Source organism: Felis catus, chromosome B2 (assembly GCF_018350175.1).
Source record: "Felis catus isolate Fca126 chromosome B2, F.catus_Fca126_mat1.0, whole genome shotgun sequence".
Lineage (NCBI taxonomy): Eukaryota > Metazoa > Chordata > Mammalia > Carnivora > Felidae > Felis > Felis catus.
This window is the reverse complement of record NC_058372.1, coordinates 37,340,591-37,352,752: the sequence shown is the minus strand read 5'-3', so window position 1 is coordinate 37,352,752 and position 12,162 is coordinate 37,340,591. Positions and strand designations below refer to the sequence as shown.

At 41.6% G+C, this 12,162-nt stretch overlaps 1 protein-coding gene across 7 annotated transcripts in view; it reads right to left on the bottom strand.

The window, feature by feature from the left end:
* The window catches only part of DNAH8 (dynein axonemal heavy chain 8), a 330,151-nt gene that overhangs the window by 31,985 nt on the left and 286,004 nt on the right, over positions 1 to 12,162 (bottom strand). For all 7 annotated transcript variants that reach the window (XM_045057486.1, XM_019830547.3, XM_045057484.1 and 4 more), the window contains one exon: positions 11,446 to 11,606. In XM_045057486.1, coding sequence (XP_044913421.1) covers positions 11,446 to 11,606 — 161 coding nt within the window. The remainder of the gene's footprint in view (positions 1 to 11,445; positions 11,607 to 12,162) is intronic.

Below are 12,162 nucleotides of genomic sequence, written 5' to 3'. Positions count from 1 at the left end.
GCATGGGCAAATGTAAACATCATTATGGCATAAAACGATAATTATATTTTTAATTGTGGGTTTATAAAAAAAAGGATAAAATTAAATTATTGGGATGCCAGGAGGTGAGTAACTATAGTTAAAATTACCTAAGAGATTTTTATTGGAGGAGGGTAAAGATACTAATTAAAAATTTTTTTGATGTTTATTTATTTTTGAGAGAGAGAGAGAGAGAGAGAGAAACAGAGTACGAGCAGGGGAGGGGTAGAGAGAAGGGGAGACACAGAATCTGACCAAAGCAGGTTCCGGGCTCTGAGCTGTCAGCACAGAGCCTGACACGAGGCTTGAATCCATAAACGTTGAGATCATGAACTGAACCGAAGTCGGATGCGTAACTGATTAAACCACCCAGGTGCCCGAAGATACTAATTTTACACTTAATTAATATTGGATGTTAAAATTTCTAGGGTAACCAGTAAAAAAATAGAAATAGTACATAAATTCCAAACTAGCACAGGGATAAAAGTAGAATGAAAAAAATTCATATTCAGCAAGAAGTCAAAGACAAGGAAGATGGAGCAAAATATAGAAATGGTGGTGCAAAATAACCAACATTTTATATTTTATACACATGTTATAAATACTCATGTATTTAACACTTAATCAGTTTTTTTAAAAATAACAAGTGTACAAAGATGTATGTACAAGGCTGTTTGTAATGGTATCTGTAATAATAAATCCTGGTAAAGCCCTATAAAAATCTATACAGTCAGTAAAAATGTGATGTAGCTCTCTATTAATTGGTAAGTTGAGGTTACTGAATTGAGATTACGGAATGAAATAGCATGGTACATTCTGTTTTATAAAACATTCTGTTTTATACTCCACTGTATACATATGCCTCATCAATCAATAGTCACTTAGGTTGGTTCTATATCTTGGCCATTGTAAATAATGCTGCAATTAAAATTATTACTCAGCCATAAAAAAGAATGAGATCTTGCCATTTGTGATAACATGGATGGACCTACAGGGTATTATGATAAGTGAAAGAAATCAGATGGAGAAAGACAAATACCATATTTCCCTTACATGTGGAATCTAAAAACCCAAAACAAAACACAACAGCAGAAACTGACTCATGAAGAAAGACAACAGACTGGTGGTTGCCCGAGCAGAGGGGGTTGGGAGGATGGGCAAATTGGATAAAGGGGAGTGGAAGGTACAGGTTTCCAGTTATGGAATGAATAAGTCGCGAGGATGAAAGGTATAGCATGTGAATATAGTCAATAGGATTGTACTAGCGTTGTATGGTGACAAATTGTAGCTACACTTGTGGTGAGCAAGGCATAATGCATAGAGTTGTCAGATCACTATGTTGTTGTAAACCCGAAACTAATATAACATTGTGTGTCAACTATACTTCGATAAAAAAAATAGCATGTTACAAAAACCTAATATTCTGTTAACATTGTGCATGCAAGCATGGAAAAGATCTGGAAGGGTATTTTTTATAGTGGGATTTTTGTATGAGCTTGTGCTGTGATTATTACTTTCTGCTTTCTACAATGTTTGTTTTTCTCAGTAAGAAAGTATGATTTTTTTATAATAAAGAGTATTAAGACCATTTTCATTTTGAAAATGAGAAAAAATAAGCCCCCAGATGCAAAGCCCACCAAGGGCTCAACAGAGATGAATCAGTGACAAATGTTTGAGGTTCATTGAAACGCATCTTACAAATCCCTAGTAATCTTTGTGCCCCACCAGAAAGGCCCCCTTCTACCTTTCCTCACAGCATTTGGAAAGAAAGAATTACAACTTTCTCTTTTTCATCTCTAGCATGAATTGTGCAAATTTACTCACTAAGGAGCTACTGCTAAAATTACCCAGGCTTCTTTGCTTATGAAAAAGCCACATCTTGTGTCAACAGAGGAAATTCTATTCAGCTAGCCTTTAATTCAATTAGGAAATCAGCTTTAGAGTGAAAGAGAGGCTGTGTCTTTAGAATTTTCTTTTTTTTAAGTTTTTAAAAATATTTATTTATTTTTGAGAGAGAGAGAGAGAGAGACAGAGTGAGAGTGGGGGGAGGGGCAGAGAGAGAGGGAGACACAATCTGAAGCAGGATCCAGGCTCTGAACTGTCAGCACAGAGCCCGATGAGAGGCTCGATCTCATGGACCATGAAATCATGACCTGAGCCAAAGTTGCATGCTCAACGGACTGAGCCACCCAGACTCTGCAAGAATTTTCATTTGATTAGCAGGTAGAATAATGCATCTGGCCCCAAATGTACATATTCAAACAACTGCATCCTTTCCAAAAGTTGTGGCTAAGGTAAATACATCTGCCACTATGCTCTATGAGCTGGACTTACAGTCAGCTACAGTGATTATGAGGGTTCTTTGTCAAACCCAGTGAATGTTTGTAACCCAACCAGAGTTGGTGTATTAACTCCATATTACCTTTAAACATATAAGTTTCACAATAAAGGCCAATAAGGTAAAAGCTGATGTTGAATAAAATTAAATGAAAATTGATTTTGTATAATTTTACACAGAATTTAAAATTCATTTTTGATTATTTTTTTATGAGCAACCTCTACTCAGCTGTTGGGAGTTTTAGAATATCCTCCCAAAGACATTCATTTAAAAAGTAGAAAGATGACCAAATCAGGCACACACAAAATTGAACATGTATATTGGTAATTAAAAATTCTAGTAAAATGGGACAAAAAGCACTTGCAACTCATTCCTGAATTTTGAAGTATGGTGCTATCCCAGTTTTTAAAAGTCATATAAAGTATAAGATACAAGTAACTCCTAAGGGGAAAACCTATGAAAATAGCTAATGTGACAACAAAATGGAGTCATCAAAAGTCGAGGATCCACGTATTATTATACACAGTTCTCAGAAATGTAAACTTCTGTGTGATTTATATTCTAGCATTAGATCTTATTCTAGCATTAGATACAGTAAAGACAGACAATGTTGGCAGACTGCTGTGTTAGAGAAGATGTAGGTATCACTGTCACTGTCTCACTGAGGGCTGTGAAACTCCAAGCAAGTCTGGATAACATGAAACCTCTGGCTTTATCATAATCTCCACGTATCCATATTTCTGCTGACTCCCAGGACTCCCTGTTAGTTAAATCAAACAGTTCCAAAACCCACCTCATTGTTCCCATTCTCCCTTCGCCCCAGTCTGTCCCATCTCCTTTTAACAATATCAGTGTCTTCACCCAGCTGCTGATCTACAGACTTCAGAGATAGTCTCCACCTGATGCCACTCTCCAGCTCTTCCTGGTTTCCAAGGCCTATTTCCACATCACTTCTAGCATCCATCTAGAAATTTCCAGCATCTTCATGGTGCCCCACATCTTGGAAAAACAGTCTCTGCATGTGCATCAGCCTCACGGTTAGGATGCTCCTTTCTTGAATCCCCTCTCCACCACGCTCCAGACTTGGGTGGACTTGGTCCCTCACACATAGCACACGCACACACTTTACACCGTCATGCCCCTCCTTGGGCTCTTCCATGTATGTACCCTAAGCTATGCATTTGATTTTCACTATGCTAAATCATTTTATTTTTTTAATTTTTTTTAAATTATATATATTTAAGGTGTACAATTTGATGACTCGATATCTGTATACGCCCTTTACTGCTCATTATCTTCCTCTTTCCTTGCGCTGTCTTTCTTGTCCCCAGGGCTACAGTCCTTTCCTCCCTAATCCTACCCTCCCCTGAGAACTCCTGCACATTCATTGAGTCACAGCTCAGAAGAGGCCTCTCTCGATAGCTTAACTTTAATACCTAAGCTGCAATTTATTGCTCCTTCGCCTTTGTTCTCATAGCATTGTGTGTGTGTGTGTGTGTGTGTGTGTGTGTGTGTGTGTGTATGTTATATATAATCCTGATTTTAGAGTCTGTCATGTTGTATTACATAACCATTTGCCACTCATTTATTTTCCCTAATACATGATGACCTCCAAGGTCAAAGACTGCATTTTACTAATCTCTGTATCCTGAGTTGGCTACCAAGTAAGTTCTCAATAAATATTTGTTTGTTGAATTCAGGCCAATTGGCTTGACTTTTATTAAACCTCAAATGTAAAGGAGAGCAATTCTCCAATATTTAAAGGGCATGAAAATTTAATTATTTGTTTCTTCTTATGGTAAAAGCATAGTAAATTATCATTATCACTTCCTGGCACGTTACCTACTATCATTACCTACTTCCTGGCACATTTCCACATACAAAGGGAAACATATATAAGTCATATGCTCTCAAAACACAGGAGAATCAGAAAGACATCATTTGAGGGTAAAGGACAACTGTTTTCAGTATGATATTTAAGCACAGATCTTTAAAGGTTGAGGAGAATAAAACCACAGTAAATTTCCATTCACACAACAAAAATCAGAGTTCATTCTTTGTGCCTGTTCTAACGCCAAACAAAAGAAGGGAAAGACCTCCTATCTGTGATTCTCAGGAGCTCTTGGCTCACCTCCAGTCTGTTGCCTCTTTGGAAATACACTCTGCACCAGAGGCTGAGTGCCAACAGTGGACACCACTGCAGACATGACCATCATGCTCGTGGCCGGCACTGGCCATGTTCACCAGTGCTCCAGGGAGGGGCCAATGGATATGCTACTGCTGCTAGATCTCACCTAAGAAGTCATTTTCTCGGTGGCTGATTTTATTTTTTTTTATGAGGTGATATGAAAATAGTCCTCAGGACATGGATGTGGGTACGAAGTCCTGAAAAGCTGACCCATTTTGCAGAAGAGCTAGACAAGATCTCCAGATCACCTCCCCACCACATAATTTTATGAGGCACAGGATGCCAGGGCTGTACAACTCACATTTCTTTATCCACAATGTGATTTTATGTTTGCTGAGTGAGGAAAGGCAGAAGCCTAGTTAGCTAGCTATTATGGAGAACTGTGAATATCTCTATATGCCTCAAAAGCCTTTCAGGCTTTCAGGAAAACAGTCCCTATAAATGTTCTGAGAAGAACGAGAACTATAATACTCCAAGAGCTTTGGTTCCAAGTTACTTCCAGAAGAAAATTTCTCTTTGGAGCTAAGTATGGGAAGAAGCTCATATCGGTCTTGTAGCTTGGTGGTTTGGGGCAATTGTCTAGGTCACCTCTGTTGGGTGGCAGTCAGGGTCTTGGCTGATAAAAATGCAAAACAAATGCAAAACAGAACTGTCTATAAATAAGCAATTAACCATCTAATGAGATATTAGTGCACTATCACATCCAAATCAGCCTATGTTCATATACATCTTTGCATATGAGATAACAATAAACATACATTTTTAATAAAAATCTGAAACTCAAATTTCAGCTAATGCTAAAAGGAATACAATTAAATTCATCGTGCATACAAATGAATATAAAAGTTGTAATAAGACATCTGATAAATTTCAGAAGGTAGAAAAATATGCATAATCGTTAATGAGAAAAAGAGCGAAAATAAATAACAGTTTCTGACATTGAGATAGTTGAATTTGCAGAGTCCTTGGTAGCTTATAAATCTAGATAATAAAATGTGAATAAACTATGCATTTTTATGGTTTCTGTCGCCAAGGTATCTAAGCTCTTGGGAGAGATTTTACTTATTTTAAAGCATTTATTCAGCTGTATTTCCCACCCACCCTCCTCAGGGATCCTGCATTCTTAAGGAAGAGAAAGAATCATTATCTCTTTTTGCAAATTTCTCTCTTCTCTCAAATTTGTGTGGATGCTAACTTCAGAGTGCAAATTCTATAAGCAGGGACATAGAGTTCCCCACCATGGCCCAATGACAGCCCATGAGCTCATCTGAAAGAGTAATGTTGAACAGGGTGCACAATCAGATAAACTGATCAGGATTCTTCTAGCTGGGGACATTCACACAGATTTCTCACTGTATCTTAGAGAGTCCACCCCCCTCTTGTACCTTCGAGTATTATTTCTGTACAAATATCTTGAAACTTCTCACCTGGGCTCCAATCCATGTTTCTTCCCCACTCAGACATCCCTTTGTCTTTCCTAATTCAACACACCCAAACAGGACTCTGCAATGTCCCCTCGAATGCACTCCTGTTTCAAACTCCACCACCATCCCAGCCACCAGACCAGAAATGTCAGGGGAGGCTTCAATTCCTTCTTTCATTTCATGCAGAACTTGGGAGTCACTTCTTGCTGGAATGGGAAGGGTGGCCTTAGGAGGAGACCAGGGGTAGGTTTTAGCTGAGAAGCTTCATTTGCTATTGCTTACTGCCTCCTGGTGGCTGGTGAGGGAACAGCGAGGGGTTAGAGTGCAGCTCTCCAGGAAGGTCCGCTCAAATGTCTACAACCCCAGACACCACATATTTCAGAGCCCAGAGGAAAGAAGAATCAAACCTAGCGCAAAGCTCATCCAGAGACTAAGAAAATGACCAAGCGCAGAGCTACTACTTGAGCAGGAACCAAAAATGGACCACGGTCCCTGGGAGGAGGAGTAGAGGTGTGAGTGGGGAAGACCCTAGGGCGGACCAGGTGGGAAGTTAAGAATGAAGAGAGATCAGGGGAGGAGGGCCACAGGTCTTACAGGCCAACCAGTTGTCTAGGAGATTTAAGGCAGAGGCCCAGCAGTTTCTACTTGACCTCACTCAGTGTGATGAGAGACTGCAAGATCCTGACACTCGATTTTGGGAAAAGATAGCTGTGGCATCTATAGCATGCCTGCCAGTGATGGCATATAGGCCTTTGGACAGAGCAGTAAAGAGAGCTGCCAAAAGACAGAAGGCTCGCTGTGCTCTCTACCCCTCAGATAGCAACGAATGGATGAAAACGACACACGATTCTCTCTACTCACTAAATCCCACCAGTCTCCATCGGGACGTGTCCTGCAGCTTTGCTCTACCCTCTCCATCCTCTCATCATCCCTCATCTCAGCCTGCGTCAATCCACATCCAGATTTATCCACAGGGTCTCCAAGACAGTCTCAGTCTAAGTAGCCTCCAAATATAGGGAAACGTACTCCATTTCACTCAAAATAAGAGAATACAAATTAAAACTATGCCGAGAGGGGCGCCTGGGTGGCGCAGTCGGTTAAGCGTCCGACTTCAGCCAGGTCACGATCTCGCGGTCCGTGAGTTCGAGCCCCGCGTCGGGCTCTGGGCTGATGGCTCAGAGCCTGGAGCCTGTTTCCGATTCTGTGTCTCCCTCTCTCTCTGCCCCTCCCCCGTTCATGCTCTGTCTCTCTCTGTCCGAAAAATAAATAAACGTTGAAAAAAAATAAAAAATAAAAAAAAAATAAAATAAAACTATGCCGAGATACCATTTCTCACTTGTCATATTGGTGAAAATTCAGAAGCTTCACCCACACTCTGTTGATGAGGCTGTGAAGAAAGGGCCTCGTCACGTTGTTGGTGAGAGTGAATAGCCCTATGGAAGGGGGGTTGGCAAAATTTACTAAGCCCTGATATAGCAACTCTACCTGTACCGAATTACCCTAAAAAATACATCTCCAACCACATGAGAAACCAGAACCATGAGATCATTAATTGAGGAATTATTTGGGGTAGCAAAATATTGGAAACAACCTAAATGCCCACCCATAGGAGAATGGATGAATAAACTATGATACATGTTAACAATGGAGGAGCATGCAGGTGTAAAAAAAAAAATAGTGAGGAAGACATGGGAACATAGAATGGAGTGATTACAAGATACACTTTTAATTGGAGAAGACAAGACACAAAAGTATATATATATATATGTATATATATATATATATATAGTATGACAACTTCATTTAAGAAAAAAGGTAATAAGAACATATGTGTATCTATGTATGAGAAAAAAGAAACAGGGATGATAACCCAGAAACGAATGCATTTGCTTGCCCGTAGAGGAAAGGGGAAATGGGTTGGAAAGGTGTGAGAATACCTTATTATGTAGTTGTGACTTTCAAGCCATGCCCGTGTCTCACATATTTAAAATAACCAACAAGGAGGGACAAAAACTCAGTGTAATATGAACAGAAACAAATGAATGTACCTATCTACCTAACTGATAGCATAACCACACAGAAAAAACAATCTGAGTGAGTTTTGAATATAGTACTCTGACAACCTCAGCCGGATGTATTCTAGGGACAGCAAGAACTGCAAAGAAATCTTGACCTCCACTTAATACATTTGTTGTTGGTAGTGGTACTGGTGGAGTGATTCGGAGCAAATGAGTAAATATATTGAACTTCCTGGGAACCAGAGTTCTTCCCATGGGAGAAAGGAGATAACAATACTGAAATGAGGGAAGACAAGGAAGAGACATGAGGTGAACATTTGGAATTGGAGTTATTAGTATTAGCTCATGATGTTTTTAAAAGTGCTTATTTCTTAGCTCTGTCCATTGAGAGGGGTTACAAGTGCTCACGCGCGCACACACACACACACACACGCACAGAAATAGATGTGGTCACATACAGATGTAACTGTAGATATATAAATATACAAAAATATACATACAGAAAGAGAAAAGGCAAATGGTACAAAATGTTAACGATTGGTGACTCTGGGTGAAGGGTCTGTAGTGTTGACTGTACTTGCAACTTTTCTGAGGGTTTGTAATAGTTCAAAATAAAAAGTCAAGGGAAAAAAATCTCTACCATCGCCTCCCATCTGGATTGCATTTTAGTTGCACTTCTCTGGACCTTTTCTTCTTCTTCTTCCTCTTCTTCTTCTTCTTCTTCTTCTTCTTCTTCTTCTTCTTCTTTTTCTTCTTCTAACATTTATTTATTTTTGAGAGACAGAGAAAGAGCATAAGCAGGGGAGGAGCAGAGAGAGAGGAAGACACAAAATTTGAAGCAGGCTCCAGGCTCTGCGCTGTCAGCACAGAGCCCAATGTGGGGTTCGAACCCACAAACTGTGAAAGCATGACCTGTGACAAAGTCAGATGCTTAACCGACTGAGCCACCCAGGTGCCCCTGGACCTTCTCTAGCTCTCATTTAGCTTTCTTGAGAGCTGACGGCCCAAACTGCCACAGTCATATGGGTAAGTCAGGATGAGATGATTTCAACCCTGCTTTAATATATATTCCTTGGCAGAATCCTACACAGCACCCAACAGGATCCGATTCTCTAGGTACCAGCTTTAAATGACTCCTTGGACTCTTGCCAAGGATGAAATCAAAGTTCACAGTCCTCATACATGAGCCGCTTCAATTACTAATTGACAAGTGCCATTTTTCTGCCCATTCACATGAACTCATGAGCTATTTCTAAAGATCATTCCCGTTCATTAGATTCTTCACAACCCAGAGAAATTTAGTATTGCCGGCACATTCAACAAATATTTCCTGAGCATCAGGTACTGTTTAGCACTAGAGATATGCAGTAAAAATAGACAAAAGTTTCAGACATGATGGTGCTTATGTTTAATGATGGTAGGTAGATGATAGCAAGTATAAATAAGTAAATATGGAGTATGTCCGTTGGTGATACAATCTAAAGAAAAAAGTAGCAAGGAGGATAGAGTCTGGGGTGAGGGCTGGGGAGTGATCTGCAAATTTTAAATAGGGCAGCCAGGGAAGACATCATTGGAAAGGTGACATTTAAGAAAAGGCCGGAAGAGGTGAAAAGGTGAGCCATGATATCCAGGGGGAAGGACGTTTCGGGAAGTACAAGTATCCCGTGGTGGTGGTGGCGGGGGGGGGGGAGGGGGGGGGAAGGCATCTGGCCTGAGTACCAGGAAGCTAGCAGGAGCTAAAGCTGAGCAGTGAGTGAGGGAAAGGGCAGAGGAGGCCAACCTCCTGGGGGCAGGTGGTCTTACTGGGCCTTGCAGGTCACCTGTAGGTCACTGTCTGCCTTTGACCTTGACATGGAGTGAGACAGGAGCCTTAGGAGGGTTCTGAACAGAGGAGTGACGTAGTCTGCCTCAGATTTTTAAAGTTTCAGCCAAAGTAAAACTATTTCTCCGTGTTCCTTCTCCAGTTGATTCCAAATGGATCCCCGAGGAATCCTTTTTACTTCTTCACCTCTTTTCTGTCTCCGGCAAACTTATGACAGCCTCTTCAAATAACAGCCAGAGCCATCACCAAAGAGGCATCATGGTTCCATCACAGGATCTGAAGAGTGTTAGCCATTCACGGCTCTTCTGGCTCACGCCCACGTCTTTGAAGGTGAAAAATAGCATGGGAGAGATGGGAGGATCTGGAGAGGTTAGAATTTGTATGGGTGACAAAAGCCAGGAAGCCAAGCCTCATGCAAGGGACAAAGTGTATATTCAGGGGCAGAGAAACAACGTGGCAGAGGGAGGCTGGGACTCCAGGGATGCTGGGCAAGGGCAGGGAACCGGAAGGTGGGAAATGCCTGTGCCCCTTTGCAGAGTTGTGACAGTTGCAGTGGCAGGTGAGTGACTAGGAGAGAGGCACACCCCACTCCTTCTCGATCGGTCATCCCAGCTTAAAATCTGCCAGAGGAGTCTCGCTTTCTCCCATTCCTTGAAACCACTCTCCTAGACACAAACTTTATGGTTCTTCATCGATGGGCCGGAGGCAATGACCATCTGGAGGAGAATCCCAGCTGGGGCTTCTTGGCGCCCTCTCTGTGGAACTGGATAGCCTTGTTTTCAGGCTCCTTCAGCCAAAAGATGGGTCTGAGAAGGGGCTTGGGATTTGGGTGAATTTCTTGTGTCTTCACTCATCATCTCTTACCTCAGCGACCAGAGCAGGGACCTCATGTTGAGCTGAGACCCATAGCTTCTCCTCCCAGCTCTGTATCCATGCTCTGTGCTCTATGCCCATCGTGGGCATTAGTGACAGAAGGAGGCAGGTGAGGAAATAAGGAGACAGGGGCCACAAAAGAGAGGATCAAGCAGAAACACAATTCCTCCTCCTCCTCTCTCTATCCCCCTGGCCTTTTTAGACTCTGTTTATGATCATTATTTTTTTTATTTTATTTTTTATTTTTTTAAACTTACATCCAAATTAGTTAGCATATAGTGCAACACCGATTTCAGGAGTAGATTCCTTAGTGCCCCTTACCCATTTAGTCCATTCCCCCTCCCACAGCCCCTCCAGGAACCCTCAGTTTGTTCTCCATATTTATGAGTATGACCACTATTTTTAATGGATTTTTTTTGGGGGGGGGGTTAGAGGCAAGAAGCTGGGAGACCATTGTCCTATCAGTGGAAGGCATCGATGCCAATAACACCAACTGGTTTAATGACATGGCAGAGCAGAAATACTCAATGCACAAATTAGAGCTTTAGCATTGTCATAAACTCCGGAGCATCAGGATTTACTGAGGGAAAAGGAGGCCAAGATATGACAAAGGTGTAATTGGAGGACAGGAAGTGACAATATTTTTCACAGCAAAATAAAAAGAAGTGAAAGGAGAGGAATTAAGAGAGAAAATGAAATGCACAGTCTCTGCCAGGCTGAGTTACAAATGATTCCTTAAAATATAAAAAATGCCAGGAACTTACGTGATATCGGCATTAGGGTGCAGCCCAAAGACTTCGGGGTTATCTAGGGATGGCAATGACTGGATGTACTCAAAATACTGATCCAGGGTTTTGCACAAGGGGATTTTATACCCGGTATAAAACTGGAACGATGGTTCAAACATCTTCTCACTGAACCAGACCTATATGGGGGAGAAAATGGAAGAAATAAAAGTGATGAACATCTCAGTGAGAACTGCCACTATAAGGAAGGAAGGGTCACCTTATTTCCATTTTAGTATATTTTTATATTGGGTTTGAAAATACCTTAAGAAAATCACTGACAGAAATAATTAGCACAAGTATGAAGAAAAGAGAGAGGCCACACGGCACAAAAACAGTGAAGTCCTAGCCTCTCTTGGACACCAAAGAAGGTACTTGCTAACAGTGAAGAGGAGAGAGCCGGGCTTGCAAGCCCGGCTCTCTGCTCCAGTAAACTCACGACCCTCAATCCCACTTTTGAAGACTAATGGGAACACACTGCAGAGGAGATAAGGCAATAACCACAAACACCAGAGAGTATTTGGGCATTTCCACCGCCTCCCTTTGCCCCCAAACAGGGCTCGCGCCACGGCTGGGGTGGGCGGGGGGGGAGGCTGTGCTGTGCTCAGGGTGGTTCACAGCAGCCCTGCGCACCACACAAGGCCAGAAAATTTTCTTAACAATTGTCTCCCCTCCTGCCCTGAGCTGGAGAGCTCA